The sequence below is a fragment of the Mirounga angustirostris genome, unplaced genomic scaffold (assembly GCF_029215605.1).
Source record: "Mirounga angustirostris isolate CCGP_5_RB_7025 unplaced genomic scaffold, mMirAng1.0.hap1 SCAF_1, whole genome shotgun sequence".
Lineage (NCBI taxonomy): Eukaryota > Metazoa > Chordata > Mammalia > Carnivora > Phocidae > Mirounga > Mirounga angustirostris.
In genome coordinates this window covers 92,463,210-92,482,819 of record NW_026991709.1, presented here as the reverse complement: position 1 = coordinate 92,482,819, position 19,610 = coordinate 92,463,210, and the positions used below count along the sequence as shown (strand labels likewise).

The following is a 19,610-nucleotide window of genomic DNA, read 5'->3' as shown; positions in this document are numbered from 1 at the left end:
ACGACTGGACCCAGTGTTTTTGTGTTGAAAGAATTAAATCACTGGGTTCCTTTTTGCAAATAAAAGAACATGAATCTTACCTACTCTCTACTTTATTATGTCCAATGCTCTTTCTCTCCATTTCAACAAATACATGGTATAAGGATTTTGTATCCAGAACTATCCTTGTGACCCACCCAGAAGAATGTCAACTGCTTTGTTCCAAACTCTTGAAAACACTAGGGAGAGCTTGAGGACTGAAGCTAATACTGATATAATCCAAACTAGTGCACTTTCTAAGCGCTGTTGCATGGATTAATTTAGCTCTCGCCACCAACCCTATGGTCTCTGTATAGTTGCCTACAACGCACCAGGTCCCATCTCCCGGCTCCCTTCTGGCTTCTCTGGAAAACCACGGATTCAGCTAGATTATTGCTTTGGGCCTCTAAGCTCTACTCACTCATGACTTGAAAATAATAATGTCTAGAACAAGACGCATAACGTGGAGAGCCAGTAAATAATGTGAAGTGAAACAACACTGTGGTCAGAACTTTACGGAAAAGGAGACATGAAGCACGCTGATTTCTTTTCTTTTTTCGGTTTCTTGTCCTCTCAGACATCCCTGACTTCAAAAATTTGGCACTGTGCCCACTGTTTTCACAACTGGAGTGATTTTGGCAGTTCTGAAAAACATCTCCTGACTACCAGGAACACTTCTCCACTTAGGCGGGAGTCCTCTTCAAGAAAAAGAATACTAATTTACAAATGCAAACTTTGTATATGCTAGAATTACAGCCACAGCCTCCCTACTGGTATCCTTGCTTTCACTTTCTTTCTCATCTAAGTTCTTCGTATGTACAAACTTTAGGTCCCCAAGTGTGTTTGTTCAGAGAGATGGAAACAGACACGTGACAAAATGAGAGACCCTCCATCCATTCGGCTTGGGAAATTCTCACAGCACATTCATTCTTAGTGATTCCATGATACATATCAGCATAACAAGGGCGCTAAGAAATCCTGTGCTCAGAAAATCTGCCAAAACTTCTCTGTCCATGGAAAATTTTCTTGTGGCACAATTATTAGCATTTCATAAAGCATTCCTATATCATGCTGCATCTTGGATGGAAAAAAAAAAAAGTTCCAAAGTTCACTAACGCCTCCAGGATCAGGTCCAAATTAACCAGGCCAGCACTCTGGGGCATCCTTAAGCCATCTCAACTTCACCTGTCAACTCTTCAAGAGCAAATGGTCTGTGGCAGTCAGGTCTACCACCCACGGAGCTTATTACTTACAGGAGACACCCAGTTCTCTCGTCCTCACTGCCAGACTCTCACAGCGTGCTGGGCCCTACTGTCAAGCTAGCAGTTAGTCCTGGACCACACCTAGCCTTGTTAACTGAATAGTTCAACGTCACAGCTTTCTCTTCCCCAGCTAATGAGGCTTCCAGAGGCCGAGAACTTGTGTCTTCTTCCTCAGCACCCAAGTATGCATTGGTGACTTCACTGTGCAAACATATGGCACTTAATAAACATATGTTGACTGAATAAATGAATTAATGAGGAAGTCTTGGTAGACTTCCTTTCAAATCAATTGGCTCTAGAGGTTCCTGAGTCCAGGCCACCCGAGCATATCAAGCATATCGAGGATGAACATAGAAGTATATCAGGAGATATCACGGATCCAGCCCCATCTCTAACACCACATTCAGTGATGCAGAGGAGGTGACTCAAGGGAGGCATTTGATAGAGTGGACATGCAGAGTATCTATCTACCATGCCAGGGAACTGGATGAGAATATATAAAACAGGGCTTTACCCACAGGTAAGAGAAGACATATGTTTATGCAACACCAGCATACAACTTCCTTTGCTGATCACAAAAATATAGAATTCCGAGAAATTCCTTTTCAACAGATGCTTAATTCGCATCTGCTAACTTTGATAAGTTGATCACTGAGTCAACTTTAATGCCATCTCAAATCTTAAATTAAATTCTCTTGTTTTCTTAACATGAAGGTTCCTATTTTATCTTATAGCATGAGTAATTTTTCCCTCCAAGTAGAATAAAATTAAACAGGTTCATAAAATATTCATTAACTGACATATGAACATACATATATCTGTGCCTCTAAGTTTAAATTAATTGTCTCCTGTAGCCTGGGATAACTAAATATTTGCTATAGGTATTTCTCTCAAGTGGTTTATCTCTTTGATTGTTCTCTTATTTCATCTATGGCCTGAAATGTCTTTTTATTTCTTAGATACAAATACTACTTGTATATAGTACAAAGTAACTGATTTAGGCATTTCATTTACATAATCATATTCACTAGAATCCATGTCCAGATTATATAAATCTGTATTAGTGATGTCAGTAGCAGACTGCTGGATCTTTATTTGAACAATCTTTTTTTTTTTTTTTTAAGGGGGGGGTTGGGGAGGGGCAGAGGAAGAGGGGGAGAGAGAATCTTAAGCAGGGTCCATGCCCAATGCAGGGCTCGATCTCACAACCCTGAGATCATGACCCGAGGCAAAATCAAGAGTCGGATGCTTAACTAACTGAGCCACTCAGGCGCCCTTACTCAATATTTCTGATGCTGATAGGACGACCTTGAACAAAAGGCAATGTCAAAGGCTGCCCATCCTAGTTCTGCGCCTGATGATCTCAAGATATTTGAGGTGAGGTAACAATGGATCTAGAGCAGGATTTCAAGCTCCACTTCTACCTACAACCAGCTGGTGACCCTTGACAAGTCTCATAGCCCCATTGGGTCTTAATTTTCCTACGTGTAATCTGAGATGCTTCAACTGGATGTGGTAAAATTATGTGACTTCATTAAGCAAATTCCATATTCTATTAAAAGAGCCTCTAAAAGGCATTTGGCTAATTAGGAACTAAAATTATATTGAACTATAACTAGCTTCTTAGATGTGAAGTTTCAGCCACATTCCTGGTGTTTACCCAGTATCAATCCCTGGTTAACAGAGTATCATGTTGCTAGGGTCACTTCAGAAGGAATAACAGGACAAGCCTTTCCTTGACTGGCCTTTCCTAAGAATATTTATTTATTTACACATTTTCCAATTATGAACACATTTATTGGAATCCTTGTGACATAAAGATCCTTAATTTACTTGTAAACTTAATACATTTTTGAGGAAACTAAAACCAGACCCTTTATAGCAAATGTTATGAATGGAGGACAAAGAAACTTTTAAAAATATTTTGTAAGTGTAGATGAGCTATTCCAGATTGATTAACCCCTCTTGAGTCATTGTGCAACCTACCAGTGATAATATCAATCATAGTAAAAAAAAACCAAAAAGCAAAATTTCTTGAGCATTTGAGGTTTTTACAACTTATGCATAAAAGATTATATCGATTAAGAATACACATGCTTTCTGTGAGACCCTCTCATAAGGGAAAGACTTCTTAACAATGATTGCTTTATATTTCAGTTACAAAGTGACTCAACTAAGAAGATTATCCATCACTTACTCTAGGATAAGTGTAAGTATAAGACCCTAGGATAGCCACAGTGGGAGGAACAGAAGCATAAAAGTGATGAGTGTGTCGCTAAAGAAATTGATAATACAGGTGAAACAAGAGATGAACATGTAAAGATAATGATGAATACGCTACAGCGTAGAATAAAAGATGAGTAACAGAGGTAACAAGTGGTAAGGAAGTAAAACTGTGTGTTTATTATAAGAGTTTTAAAAAGAGGATAAATGGAACACACTTTAAATAGGAAATATAATACTCAATTTTAAAAGGTCTATTCAGATTTGATTTGGAGTTGTCCTCATTGAGAAGCCAATGTACTAGGCACTTAATCCAGTAAGAGTAATTTTACTCAGTAGCATTTGGTGAAAAAGAAAAGCTAGCCTTACCTGTACATTGGCATGGACGGACCCAGGCACTTGATATTTCAACTCATGGGCTGTTGTTTGAGATTTGGGAAGCAGAAAAGGATAAGAAAGGGATCGATATTTTGACTTCATAATCTAAAATAAAGAAAAACAGGTAAAAAAAAAAAAGATCCAGATGAGAAAATAGCTCCATTCCTCCCTACTTTGTGATTATAAAAGAAATTCAGATTCATTTGATAAAGAAAAAGAAAAACATTAACAGTGGAGTTTCTAGTTGAAGAGGCAATTGATTATTTATTTTGTGTTCTTTCCATTTTCCGGAGGCAGAGAACTCCTTTTCTTCTTCTTTTTTTTAGCTTTTGCAGTGGGCATGTATTGTTTTATATTTTTAAAGAAAGCTTAAATGTGATCTAGAGTTATAGAGGTATATAATGGCAAAAAAATGGTATTTTTTTTTGTAAACTGATTTCTTACTATGTTGTAGATATCTTGTCACAGCAGTATAGCACTGTATATCCTATTTTAGTAACTTCCTAAGAAAATGATAAGGAACCATAATTTGTTAAATAAATTCTTATTAATGTGCATTTCAGTTATTTCTCATTTTATCAGAATTATTAGAAGCAATATCAAAATAAATTACCTATCAGATTACTTCTCTTCTTTAGATTTTATTTTTTTATTTACTTGCCAGAGAGAGACAGCACATACAGCAGGGGGAGTGGCAGGCAGAGGGAGAGAGAGAAGCAGGCTTCCCGCTGAGCAGGGAGCCTAACAAGGGACTCGATCCCAGGACTCTGGGATCATGACCTGAGCCGAAGGCAGACGCTTAACCGACTGAGCCACCCAGGCGTCTCCAGATTATTTCTTTAACTTAAATACCCCCCAAAAAATTTTCTGAGTTAAAGGTTGGATACTTTTTGAAAAGCTTTATGGGGTTTACCAGTTTATCCTGCCAGGAAGAGAGTATATAAGCACTGGAAATCCCAAAACCAATCACAGAGAGGTTAAAAGTAATATTCCTTCATTTATTCATTCATGCTCCCTTAATTTTCGTTAAAAACATTTCCATTATTTTTCAAACAGACTCCGTGCTCAGTGGGGAGTCTGCTTGAGATTCTCTCTCCCTCTCCCTCTGCCTCTCCCCAACCCCCCTACTCTCTCTCTAAAATAAATAAATAAATCTTTAAAAAATATTACCATTATTTCTAAAAATTTGTAAGGTTTATATAAATAAAAACTTATGTAAATGAAAAATCAGGTGAGATTCTAACTTGCTGATAAAACAATTTTTTCCCAAATTATCAAGGAGACTAATGCCTTGTCATAATTTATACTAAAGAAGATGGAACCTTAATGCCACCTGGGTGGTAGGTACTTAAGTTATTCCCATATGTAATGAAGGCATATGACACAGTCTGAAGAAAAGGAAAATGGCGGGCACCTGGGTGGCTCAGTTGGTTAAGCGACTGCCTTCGGCTCAGGTCATGATCCTGGAGTCCCAGGATCGAGTCCCGCATCAGGCTCCCTGCTCGGCGGGGAGTCTGCTTCTCCCTCTGACCCTCCTCCCTCTCATGCTCTCTGTCTCTCATTCTCTCTCTCTCTCTCAAATAAATAAATAAAATCTTTAAAAAAAAAAAAGAAAGGAAAGGAAAATGGCCCCATCTTCTCACACTGCTCCCCTCGCTCAGAGCCACCTCCCAGAAGCGTGGACCGGTGTGAACCCCCCAGCGCAATGCTAGGACTGGGAGGACTTGAAAGCTCGAGCTCTCTCATCCAAACAAAGCCCCTGTCCCCCCTACAATAGCCCTCCAGCTGACCATCAGCACAGACCAGATGCTTAACCAACACTGAGGATCCAAAATGTGAAAAGGATCACAATAGGCCCCGAAAGTGGCATCTATCTCTCTGTGCTCTGAATTGTCTGCGGTAGGAGAGTTCAGGAACGTCTTCTTTTCCTTCTGCCCGCCGACCCTGGCGCTCTGGCAACCAGGCACTCAAGAACGGATGGGTCACCGCAGTACCTTCTTGCCAACCCTCTAGGTTTCTCCTCTTCCAGGCTCTCTCTCTTTATGTGGGCTGAATCGTGATAAGGTCAACCACGTACCTTCGTGAAGTTCCAGCGCTGGATGAAGTGACGGGCCACATCACGAGCCGCCTTCCCGTGGACTGCAGAGGCGATGTCATGCCATGGCATCCGAGGAGTGGAGTGTCTGTCAATGAAATCTGCCCAGGTGCCCCAGGCACAGATCATCACTAACTGCTCGGCCAGGGACAGAGCCATGTGATTCCAGCACTGACCCCGACCGTGATCCGTCAAAGGAAATGTGGTAATGTTCACTATGCATATATTACTTGGCTTGGGTGGAACAATACCTTTGCCAAGGGAAACAAAGATACACACTGAGGCGCACAGTCCTCCATGGGCCTCCCCCCAGGATGTGTCCATTTCACTTAGTATGAGATAATCACTAGGCAAGGCAAGATGCGAGTTGGCGTAAATTATCTAAGGTTGTGGACTTAATATTACATTTTTCTTTTGTGTCCTGTTGAACTAACCTCAGGCTATGTATACAGTTCCATCTCTATCTTCTCTTAAATACATAAGCACAGTGATAATCTGAAAATGTGCTATTTTCATGCTGGAAGATGAAGATGATACGCAGAAAAGGAGAGGATCAAAGGAAGGGCACCATCTCTTGCAGAATTACAGATTATTACCCCCAAAATATGCCTAGATGAAACCTGGAGGTCTCAAACAGTAAGCTGTATCTCATGCTCTTTTCTTACTGTAACTACGAGGAAAAGTCCTTAGGTATATGACTGAATCATAGTCTCCAAAGTTTTACCAAATATTCAAAACAAAACAAAGCAGAACAAAGGACAGTATATCCTGTATATGCATACTCTCTCAGATGCTGACAAGTAAAAAACAAAATATAAGCAGCCACCCATGATCATGGCACTCACCAGCAAAAGGCTTATCCAGTTGAACCCAGTCTTTGAAGACAAAATTGCAATAGTCCTTTCCATGCCAGAACCTGGTTTCCCCGTGGAGCTCTCCCATGCCTGTCTGCAAACTGCGGATGGAGCTGGTGTCTGTGAAGGCAGCAGAGACTGTGTTCAGGTGGGGCCCGGTGGGGGGGAGGGGTGGGGGGGAGTGGTGGGGAGGCTCACCTCTCACTCATTAAACACCCAGGGAATTCTGAACTGTCATCCTTAAGGCACAGAACTAGGGCAGCATGTGTTCATCCCATCTGAGGCTGTGGGCCAGCAGGGTTTCACACTCTACACAAGTTTATCACTAGTAGGTAGTTGGGGTTGTAACCAGGCTTATCACCTGACAGTGAAATTCAACATTCTTCTCCCCATCTACCAGATGACTGAAGAACGGATCACAGAGCTAACTGTGAATAAAGAACTCACTGGGAGGGACAATGAAAGAGCAATAAAGCCAGGTCAGGCAGAGAAACATGAGAGGCAGAGGCCATGAAGAAATCACGCCCTTGGCTCTCCCCAGCCGATATGGTGCACACCCAGTACATAATTCTCGTCTTTGGCATCTCAAAAGCAAGAACCTCAAATCTGCAGGCAGCCCCTGTTCCAGCCCTGGAATTGTCAAGCTAAGTGACACTGAGCTTCATCTTTTGGGGTCAGAAATTCTTTATATATAAAAGGAAGAATTTGGCCTAGATGGACGGCATCTAAGATTCTTGGGCTCTCACATTCTACATTCCCAGCATCATAAATGACATCCATAAAAAATATCACAACAACACACAGAACTTATGATCACATAGGCGCAAAAGCAGCAATCCACTGCAACGTTTCACGTAGAGCTCTGCTGGGACCGTTTCACTAAAGGGTGAATACTTTGACTTAAATAGTTTGTATATTTATGGGCTATGTTGACCACAAAGGCAACGAAGCAGGAAGACGAGCAGAACTACACACCACAAATGCAGCATTTGGCACAGAAGAGGCACTTAACAAAGACGACACTGGATGCAAAACTAGTCGCTGAATGAATACATGGTAGCACGTGCCAGTGAGAGTAGCGGACTGGCCCCTACCACCGCACATCCCAGAACTGTCTTTCTAAAGTGCAGACTGTTGGCTTAAAAGCATTTTAAGACAACCTGCTGCCTACAGGGAGTCAAATCCTAAAAGCTGAGTGTGCACAGAAGGCTCTTTCCCAGCTGGCGCCAACCTCCCTCCCGGAGCCTTTTCCCCCCAAGCTAGGCGCACCATATTTCTCATAGTATTTGGACAGGCGTGGTCTGTTATGTCTTCGAGCGGCTGGCACATTATTCCTTTGGTCTGGAATGATCTTCCCTCCCTCTCATCCTCAACTTCATATCCTTCCAGAGCCACATTAGCTGTTACCTGCCCTACCGCTACCTCGCAGATCCCAGGAGGGTGAGGCAACCCCTAGCAGTGCTGTAGAACCGTCAGCAGCTGCACCCCCAGGGCTTCTGATTCTGTGACACAACCGCGTAAGGATGCTCCCCACCAGTATTCAAACTCCTCAGGGCTGCAGAGTGTCACTTCGCGGCTTGCTGTAGCTCCTGGTATTCAGTAGGCAATCAATCAGTATTTGCAGAGCGCAAGTTTTTAAACAATCACCACACACGCTGCTGATATTCTACCTTAAACTGAATAATTAACCTTCAAAGGTTACTGAAATTACCTATAAAAGAAAAGTGTCTGAGGGCGCCTGGGTGGCTCAGTGGGTTAAGCATCGGACTCTTGATTTTGGCTCAGGTCATGATCTCAGGATCATGAGATGGAGCCCCACATCAGGCTCTGGGCTGGGTGTGGAGCCTGCTTAAGATTCTCTCTCTCTTCATCTCCCTCTGCCCCTCCCAGCCTCTTAAAAAAAAATGTGTTAAAGTGCTATTCTTTTAGACATATTATTTATTTATTTATTTATTTATTTATTATTCGAGAGAGAGAGAATGTGTGTGCACGTGCATGCGTGTGCACACACGTGCGTGCACACACACACACGTGTGAGCAGGGGGAGGGGCAGAGGGAGAGGGAAAAAGAATCCCAAGTACACTCTGCGCTGAGCTTGGCGCCGGACACCAGGCTCCATCTCAGGACCCTGAGATCATGACCAGAACCCAAACCAAGAGCTGGACGCTCAACCAACTGAGCCACCCAGGTGCCCCTTAGCATGCTAATTATTAACAAAACTAAATAATGTTAAAAACAGAATTCTATTGACTTCTCCCAGTGATTTATTTTCCTGCTCTGTTAAGACTAAAGGCCAAAGTACTGGTAATCTGTTTGCTCACCTATAAAATCTTTACAGTAAGCATGGCACTTTGTGTTTAAAAAAAAAAGAAAGAAAGAAAAAGAAAACAGGAACAAAGAATGAGATAAATAATTGGTCAAATTCCAAAATAAAAAAATATATATATAATACACATATAAGCTAAAGCTCTATATTTACATACATACACTTGTTTAAAAATTAACTTTCACCTAATAATCAGTTATGATAAGAAAAACAAAACAAAGCAAATTCTAGTCTCAGAATATTATGTTGGTTCTAATTGGATCCAACCTGTTCATAATTCAAATTTGTTTTTGGTTTCAGTCTAAATAATCTTGGCCTAAGTTATTCCAAATAAATCAGGGTCTTCCTCCAAACACATGAGATATTAAAGCAATAGAGCCAAGGACTCCTAGTTACTGTGATTACTGCTCAGAAGTGTGTGAGCACCTACAAGTAGAAAGAGAGGCTTTTTACATCAGCGATGCTGATCTGAGGGCTTCTCCTTAGTCTGCATCTGGCTCCCAATTGATTGCATGAATGCACCTGCCTTGTCTTTGGCATAGGTTTTCGTGCCAGTTTTCTGCCATCCTCATCCATCAGTGGCCCAGACCCTGCCTGCCAAGGCTGCATCCCCTACACCATTACTCCAAACCCCGTTCTTGATCTTCTTTCCTAGTTCCTCCTCCCAAACAAAGTTCTCCCCAACCTTCTCCAAAATGTGCCCCTCTAGTTCTGGCTTCTCCTTTGGCTCTAAGAAGTACAGCCACTTCCAATGTCTCACTTGGCCTCGTTCACCTAGCTGTCCCACCTGCATTTAAAAGTGTTTAACACTAGAATCACTATTATCCTCACAAAATCAAGCCTTCCCTGGAGATTTCTGCTTTCTGTTCATAGTTACTCAAGCTCAAACCTCGAAATCTACGTTGGCTCCTCTCTTTTCTTTGCTGTCTTCTCCGCCTACCTCCCGATTGCCACTTCCCAAATCCTAATGAAATTCTGCTGATTCTTTCTTTGGAAAAAAGTTTCTTCCATTTACTTCATTCTTGGGACAAGCTAGTCAGACTCCCTGTACCTCTAGTGTAACTTAGTAAAACACCACCCTTAACACCTCCATCCCCCCACGGCCCCTCTTCTTCAAATCCCACCCCCACCTCTCATCCCCCAGGGATTCTCCAACATTTAGTAGATGAAATTCAATGTCGCAGCTTGATTTTCAAGGCCCTCCATATACAGGTACAGATCTATCCCATCAACCCAATCTATACACAAATTTACGCATCCCTTAACCAAAATTTCAAAACCCAAAAGCTCTGAAAATTCAAATGTTTTCTTACAGTTCATGTGTTAGTAAAATCTGACCTCAACTGACAAGAGATTGTAATCTTTATTTATCCCACCTGCTGCTGAACAAATATAAATGATTTCCTTACAGGGTATTTCCAGGACCCTGCAAGCAGCATAACATTATATATAGGTATAGGTATTGCATTACCTTTCTAAAATCCAGAATCTTCTAATTTCTCAAGTACCTCTGACCCCTAGAATTTTGAATAAGAAATGGTAGACCTCTATGTATTTACCACATTCCACACCTACATCTGAGATGCTGAAATAAACACTTTTGGCATTTCCCATATATGTGCCTTAAGATACAAAATCTACCTAGGGTGACTGTTTTTCTCCCTTCTTAGGCTCTACCTACTGAATTTTTGCCTATACCCAGGGCCAGTTCCAAAACGGGTCCTCAATGAGTTATATTTTCAAAAAACCTTCTGATTTTTGAAACTGGGATTTTAGAATTGTGTATCAACACTTTTGTGGACAAGGTTTCACTGGCAACTCTTGCCAGTTGGGTATCTCCCCCTGATGAATTACTAAGGCACTAGGTTAGTGAAACATTGAAAACTCATGCTTATCTATTAGATAATAAACTCTTTGACTGGAGAAAATAAGTCTTATACATCTTATACCATTGCATCCCTGAGAACAGAGTTTAGAAAAGATTTAGCCTACTATTCTTTATCCCTTATGACTAGATATCTGGGGTTGAAACACTGTCTCACTAAATTGCAAAAATGAAAAAAAAAATTGCAAAAATGATTTCCTCCTCTCAGCCATTTATTTAATCTTGCTTAAAAAGTAAGATCAGCAAACAGTTGTTGAATATAAGAGGACAAAATTCAACTGTTTAAAAATAACATAGTTACCAAGCAAAGCCATTGAAACTTGAAATTCTCCCGCTTGCAACATCATTTTGAGAGAAAAAAATCCTGAAGATGGCCAAATGATTTTGAATATATGTACTACAGAAATATATATTATATATTCAAATATAAATTGAATATACATACTATAGAAATATATATTGAGAAATATTGAATGTATATACTACGAAATAATCATGGTATCAGTACATTCATTATGAACTGATTTTAGTGAATTTTCTAATTAACCCATAGTGATCTTGCGTGCATGCTCCACATTGGTTCACTAGGAGCCCAGTTCATAATGGTCTTTTCTTTTTTTTTAAGATTTATCTATTTATTTGAGAAAGAGAGAGAGCAGGGGTTAGGGGCAGAGAGCAAGGGAGAGAGAGAATCTCAAGCAGACCCCCCACTGAGCACGGAGCCCCACTCTGGGCTCCATGCAGGGCTTGATCCCATGAGCACGAGATCATGATCTGAGCTGAAATCAAGAGTCGAAGCTTAACCGACTATACCACCCAGGCACCCGCATCAAGGTCTTTGGCGTCCAAGTGAAACTAACATTACAAAGAAGCTAACTCAATTTACAGCCTCAGGAAAGGAAGTTATTAACTCAAACAAGTATTCAGTTTCAGTTTCTCATAAAGAGTTACTCTATGTTTAATTCGGGTTTCAAGTCCTATGAGACAACAGAAGTTTAAGTCATTACACAATTTAAATGTAGAGCTGTGCTCTTTAAATTCCTTCTATTATTAATAGTAGACCCTTACTTTTTTTTTTTTTTAACACAAATTCACATGGAACTTCAATATATATATGGAAGCAGGATTTCTCTGCTTGAAGCAAGTACCAATAGAGGTGGGAGGGTCTAGGGCCCACCTCCTCAGTATTCCCCTCAGAGACTCTGAGAAACACTGGGGTACACAAGTGACTCACATCCAGCTGTGGTAACTGGGCTCTACATCAGTCTTCTAAATAGCACACTAGAACCATGACCTTGGAATTTAGCCACATGCTCATGATGTAGCAATCTGCGTTTTTGCTAAATCACAAATCTGAATTATGAGCTCTGGGAAGCTAATAAACTGGAACACCATTGTGCAAGTTACTTATCATCTCTGACCCTGAGTTTCCTCATCTGTAAAAAGGGAGATAACACTATTACTACCAAGTGCCACCAGTGCTCAGGGTCGTCCCAGGCAGTCTGCACACAATAAATTAGCTTACAATTTTACATACATTGTCATACATTGTCATACATTACGATCATTACTTATCGCTTTATGTGATCCGTTGCCAAATCCCTCTTCATCCCCACCTCCACATTTTTGGCCGTGATTAACTTATTCAAATACCTTTTCTTGGAAAAGCTTATCAGATTACAATTTCTAATACCACAAGGGACGTGAACACAGTGCAAACAGAAAGCCAGGCCAGAAACACACTCACTTTGCTCATGCAGCAAAAGCGGACACCTGAGGACATTCTGCTGCCTCATACATCACTTACCCATGTCAGGTCTAGCGAGCCCCTGCTCAGACTTACTGGAAGAGCGAAAGAGTTTCAGGTGGGGTTTTAGACCATGGATTAAATTCTGACGACTTCTACAGTGATTACAATAACCTGGAGAAAGTTGAGAGTTCTTTTTTTTTTTTTTTACAAAGAAATATATATAATATCATCAAGTTTTCTAAACTGAAAAGTAGGCTCAATCATTTTTAAAACAAGGCAAGGCTAAAAAATCAGTCACAAATTCTGTGAACAGAAAATGCAGAGCTTTAAGGCAGATGTGAAAAGAAGAGCAAATTTACAAGATGTAGGAAATCTAATGTTTGAAGATAAAAGCTTCACATATTTCTGGATAGGAAGAGAAATGAGATTTCTTCTATGAAAAGTGAAGGACGTCTGGTAACTTCTCTTTTTTCTTTATAACTTGGCATTATGTTAGAAACGCTGAGTCATTCAGCTACCACCAGAAGTATGAATTGTGGTTGTTATGACTCCTTATGTGAATAAAACAATAAATCTGTTCCCAAATGAGGCCAACAAAGCCACAAAATGGCAGGATATCGAATAGGGTGATATAGCTCCTATGACTCCATTCCAGAAAGACCAGTTTTAAAGACTGGTACACAGTATCCAGCTGCAGAAGGACGGAACGTCATCAAGATACATTCTAACGTCATCAAGATACATTCTAACGTCATCAAGATACATTCTAGCAAAGAGGAAGACTTACTTGAGGCACTGTCGATGCTGCTGATGCTATCTGCATTGTGCAGGTGGTGCCTGTAGAGCTGCCTGTAGAGGCTAAATTTAGAGAACTTTCTGGACTTTCCCATTCCTTTCAGTTTTGAATCCATATCATCAGCACTCTTCAGGGTGGGTGGATTTTTACTAGATTCATTTTTATCTTTGAGGCTCAAGGATTCCATGGACTCTATTATTTCAGCCTGAGAAAATTATTTAAAAAAAAAAAAAAAAGACTGCATAAGATATGCTGCAATGTGATCCTTTCATTCCAGTTGAGCTGAGGTGTCAAGTTCACATAGGATGGAGGCTCTCTATCGGACACCCGATAATGGGTAAGGTCAGCCTCAGGTCAGTGAGCTGTTTCAATGCTAGCAAAGGGATACCAGGCATTCCATTGTAGTTCCTCCTTCAGTAGACCAAATTCTTGAAATTTCATACCAGCTAACCTTTTTATCTCAAACACACTTACATGAGTTATATTCACTGTTGAGCAACTGAACTTCTGCCTCTGATAAATGTTAAGTAGTGCTTCTTCTGTCAATTATTTTCCTGGCTACTTATTCATTAAATCTTTTTTTTTTTTTTTCCCCAGAAAAGTCACCAACATATCCAGCAGTAAAATAAGATGGAGCCCATCAAAATTCTTAGTAAGTGTATGGATATGTTGGCAACGGTTAGAGTTGAAACAGTAAGTACTGCAATATGGATCTAGGCATATGGGTATTTTGGCAGCACTTGATTTGAACGGTACTTTGAGAAGTTATTAACTTCCTGTATTCAGAAAGAAGTCCCTCCAGGACTCCAGACTGACCTAGCCTCTATTTGCATGTCTTTAAGTAGGAAGATTTCAAAAGCCTTGGCAGGTACTTGTAATAAGGCTGCTGATTTAACTTAAAACCCAACTGACACATATTTTTGTTTATGAACTTTTTTTTCCAAATAGGAAATGAATCTTTCATTTAAATGGAAAACAAAGGAGCTGACTGTGAGCTAGCAAATGCACTATTGGATCTCTTTCCTCTTACAAGGAAAGAGACTGAGATCAAGAGATGCAAAGTTACAGACTTGCTAGATGGTATTTGAAACCAGGTCTGTCCATCCAGAAATAGGCCACTCCTCATTCAACCAATCAGCAAGTCATGCTATTAACGCATACTTCTACAAACTCTGTACCTTTTATGCAGTTCCATAAAGGAGAAACTTACTGTGAAGGAACCCAGAGATGATCCTACGGTGACACGCTTCACACTACCCACGTCTGTGAGTCTGTGTTCATGGTCATCCCACCTTCCATAGGCCAGGTCGATCCCACCCACAAAGGCCACTGACTGGTCGATGACAACGAGTTTCTCATGATGGGCCCACAGATATACGCTGGATGATACATGATCTGGGTGCCTCATCACCTTGGGAGGGGAAAAAAAAAACCCACCTGTAATGCACTTTTTAAAATGTCCTTCATATATAATAAAATCGATCTGTTTTCTCCCCTGAATAGCATTTTCCTTCCTCCCTTCCTTCCTCCCTCCCTCCCTCTCTTTCTTTCTTTCTTTCTTTCTTTCTTTTTCTGTTTTGCTTTAGTTTTCTTTCAAGAGTTTATTTAAATTCAAGTTAGTTAACATACCAATGTAGTATTAGTTTCAGGGATAGAATTTAGTGATTTCTTTCTTTTTCTGTTTTGCTTTAGTTTTCTTTCAAGAGTTTATTTAAATTCAAGTTAGTTAACATACAATGTAGTATTAGTTTCAGGGATAGAATTTAGTGATTCAGTCTCTTATGGTTTGTCTCCCTCTCTGTTTTTATCTTTTTTTAAACCTTCCTCTGTGTTCATCGTGTTTGTTTCTTAAATTCCACACAAGTGAAATCATATGGTATTTGTCTTTCTCTGACTTATTTTGCTTAGCATAATACCCTCTAGTTCCATCCTCATCATTGCAAATGGCAAGATTTCATTCTTTTTGATGGCTGAGTAATATTCCATTGTAGATATGTGCCACTTCTTCTATATCTATTCATCAGTTGACGGACATTTGGGCTCTTTCCATAGTTTGGCTATTGTGGACATTGCTGCTATAAACATTGGGGTGCATGTGCCCCTTCGAATCACTATTTTTGTATCCTTTGGATAAATACCTAGTAGTACAGTTGCAGGGTCACAGGGTAGTTCTATTTTTAACTTTTTAAGGAACCTCCATACTGTTTTCCAGAGTGGATGCACCAGTTTGCATTCCCATCAACAGTGTAAGAGGGTTCCCCTTTCTCTGCATCCTCGCCAACATCTGTTGTTTCTTGTGTTGTTAATTTTAGCCATTCTCCCCTGAATAGCATTTTCTATAATTCAAATACCAAAATGTGCTATGTATACACCAAAGTTCTAATTTCATTCTCAGTATTTAGAAGAGGAAGACTCCTAGTTATTTTTAAGCCTCTCCACCAGCCCCACCCCACACCACATTTTGGGGTAGCTGCCATTTAGCTAGAAATTTGGCCACACAGTTTAGTAAAAGTTAGCTCAACATAATAGCTGATTCTTTTTTCCACTTTAAAGAATTCTGTAACACCTGATATTACTTAAAAAACTCTAAAAACGTTTAACCAACATCTATCTCTGACAAAATTTTTAATAGGTATATTGATATTTTGGTAGCCAATGAATTAAAATGGCAAGTGTATAGATATAGGGATATACATGCTTTGGCAGCTCTTGATTTGAAAGATACTTTGTTATTAACCTCCTGCTTTCAAATAGAATTCTTTTTAAATGATCCCAGACTGACCTATTTTTGTATATCTTTAAGTAGAAACATTCCAAAAACTCTGGAGACTACTTTTTTTTTTTAGTAACCTACTTCTTTTGTGTGTGGTAAAATACACATAACAGAAAATTTACCATATTGATCATTTTTAAATTTACAGTACACCGGTATTAAGTACATCTCATATTGTTCACTCATCACTACAATCTCCAGAACTCTTCATTTTGCAAAACTGAAACTCTATACCCATTGAACAATAACTCCCCCATTCCCTCCTCCCTTCAACCTCTGGGAAACACCATCCTACTCTTTGTCTCTATTACTTTGACTTACATATATGTCAGTAGAATCATACAATATTTGCCTTTTTGTGACTGACTTATTTCATGTAGAATAATGTCTTCAAGTTTCATCTGTGTTTTAGCATATGTCAGAATTCCCTTCCATGTTAAGACTGAAATATATTCCACTGTATGTACGTACCAATCATTATTGAGAGTGGGATATTAAAGTGTCCAACTATTATTGTAGAACTGTCTATTCTGCCCTTCAATTCTATCAATATTTGCTTTATATATTTTGATGTCCATTATTAGGTGGGTACATGTTTGTAATTGTTATAACTTCTTGCTGCTTTGAAACTTTTATTAATATATAAAATCCTTGTCTACTATAAACTTTTCCTATTTAAAGTCAATTTCACCTGATATTAGTACAGTTACTCCTGCTCTCTTCTGATTACTACTTACATGGAACATCTTTTTTTTGACCAAATAAAATATATAATTGTTATATATTTTAGCCTGCTGGAGATTTATTAATTCATTGCTCTGATGTATCTCAATGACTGAGGAATAACTATTGATAGGCTTTAAATCTTTGGTAAATATCAAATAGCTTTTTTCAAGCTGCTTATTGTGTTTATTTACTTTATTAGTTTTTTTATTCAAGTTGCTATTAAGAAAAAGTTTCTTAAATCCTAGAGGAGCTCTCTGTTGCTATCAGCATCAAGGGATGTCACAAGGAGATCACGTCTAAGAGGTTCCAGAACAATCTTAATGAGGAGCATGGGACCTTGACAGAGCTCCTGAATATTAAAACAATTCTAAGAGGTGTGTTCTTGGCTAAATGATCAGAGTCAGAAATGTGAACTCTGCTAACTCCACCAATACCAGAAGTATAAGAAAGCAGAGTATTTTGTTTTATTTCTAAGAAGGATACAATGCTATTTATTCAAAATATACATTAGAGAATTCTACAGATTACACTGTTCAAAGAAAAACACATCTGAAAAACTACAGAATAATAGAGAAGAAGTACTGTTCAGAAGGATGAACCTGATACCTTTATGTTGGGGTGTAGACGTATTAAAGTCCTCTTGCTGTATTCACTGTTGATTCCGAGGGCAAGTTCCACCTCTTTGTAGAGCATTACAAAGACTCTCACTCCCTGTTGCTGTCACGAGAGAAAACACAGGGAGGAATGAGAATTTCTGCAAGTAGGTGATGATTTTCTTTTTCCTTCTTATAAACTTTCTTCTACAAACAAGTATAATAAAATATTTAATGAAAAGTACAAGGTGACACATAAGCGTATCTTAAGATACAAATAACAAAAATAAAAATTTATCTCCCTTCCATTCCTATGACTTGTCATACCAAGAGATGGTATCAATATTTGATTCACCATAGCCAAAAAGCTGAAATGGTAACCTCATCTGCTAAAAGTGTCTGATGATCTTACACCTCTGAACATTTTCAAACACTTAACATTGAGGAAAGCTTTGGCCTGATTCATGTTACAGGATTAGAGTTTTTGGTTTTTATTATACTTCAGTTAGTTGAAATAGCAGTGACACAAAACTCTAATGCAATAAATTATACTAAATATCCCTTAAATGTTTCTGGAGCACTTTAATAGAATTTTTCTTTATTAAAAAAAATTTAAATTAAAAAGAAATTTCTTTAACTTCAGAGATGAACATATTGATTCATACTCTTAGCCCACAATTACATCATTAATGTCTGTTTGTGAAATGACTTCTTTGGAAGTCAGTTTCTCTAACATGCAAAAATCCCTGAGTTTTAACAACAGCACAAAATTAACATTGATCTAACCTTAGGCCCTGGACTTAAAAGAAGACAGACAAGGCCATTGTGAGGGTCAAATTAAATCGAAAGTGCCTGATAAACTTTAACATGCTATACAGATAACATTTTTTATTAATATTAACTATCAAAAAGACATGTCTAATAGCTGGTAGTATTTAAAAAAACCAAACTACTGGGGTGCCTAGGTGGCTCAGTTTGTTAGGCATCTGCCTTCAGCTTAGGTCATGATCTCAGGGTCCTGGGATCAAGCCCCACGTCATTGGGCTCCCTGCTCATCAGGGAGTCTGCTCCTCCTTCAGCCCCTCCCCCTGCTCATGCTCTCTCTTTTTCAAATAAAATCTTAAAAAAACAAACAAACGGTGGGGTGGGAGGGATGGGGTGACTGGGTGATAGACACTGGGGAGGGTATGTGCTCTGGTAAGCGCTGTGAATTGTGCAAGACTGTTGAATCTCAGATCTGTACCTCTGAGACAAATAATGCAATATATGTTAAGAAAAAAAAAAAAAGAAAGAAGAAGAAGGTAGCGGGAGGGGAAGAATGAAGCGGGGGAAATCAGAGGGGGAGACGAACCATGAGACGATGGACTCTGAAAAACAAACTGAGGGTTCTAGAGGGCAGGGGGCTGGGAGGATGGGTTAGCCTGGTGATGGGTATTGAGGAGGGCACGTTCTGCATGGAGCACTGGGTGTTATGCACAAACAATGAATCATGGAACACTACATCTAAAACTAATGATGTAATGTAGGGGATTAACATAAGAATAAAAAAAAAAAACCAAACTACTTATTTTCTCCTCTAGTTCTGGGCAATAATAAGGTTTTAGCCTGTCCTAAACTGCCCAACACCTGAATGTCCGTCCTCTTCTCCCTGTCCAGTCACAGGGTTCCCTCACCAACATATAGTTCAGAATGTATTCCTCCAGGAAACTCTTATCTTATTTACGCCCACTTATTGTATGACATTTAACTATTTTAGGTTTGCATCCTCAGTATTGCTCTACAGTTTGCAACATTTAAATTTGCATTCTCTATATCCAGCAGCTCTGAAGGCATTCTGAAACATACCACATACACACTGGATAATGTATCTACACCTAGGCACTTAATATCCTAGGGATAAAAGGCAAGAATTTTCCCATGATACAGTACTT

At 39.5% G+C, this 19,610-nt stretch overlaps 1 protein-coding gene across 10 annotated transcripts in view; it reads right to left on the bottom strand.

Annotated features, from left to right (window-relative positions):
• PLD1 (phospholipase D1) overlaps nucleotides 1–19,610 on the bottom strand; it is a 192,261-nt gene that overhangs the window by 59,050 nt on the left and 113,601 nt on the right. For 9 of the 10 annotated variants that reach the window (XM_064585334.1, XM_064585317.1, XM_064585348.1 and 6 more), the window contains 7 exons: nucleotides 17,693–17,803; nucleotides 14,798–14,998; nucleotides 13,579–13,792; nucleotides 12,849–12,962; nucleotides 6,822–6,950; nucleotides 5,959–6,077; nucleotides 3,873–3,986 (listed from right to left, as the gene is read on the bottom strand). In XM_064585334.1, the coding sequence (XP_064441404.1) occupies nucleotides 3,873–3,986; nucleotides 5,959–6,077; nucleotides 6,822–6,950; nucleotides 12,849–12,962; nucleotides 13,579–13,792; nucleotides 14,798–14,998; nucleotides 17,693–17,803 (1,002 nt within the window). The remainder of the gene's footprint in view (nucleotides 1–3,872; nucleotides 3,987–5,958; nucleotides 6,078–6,821; nucleotides 6,951–12,848; nucleotides 12,963–13,578; nucleotides 13,793–14,797; nucleotides 14,999–17,692; nucleotides 17,804–19,610) is intronic. The other variant, XM_064585343.1, reaches the window with a different exon arrangement.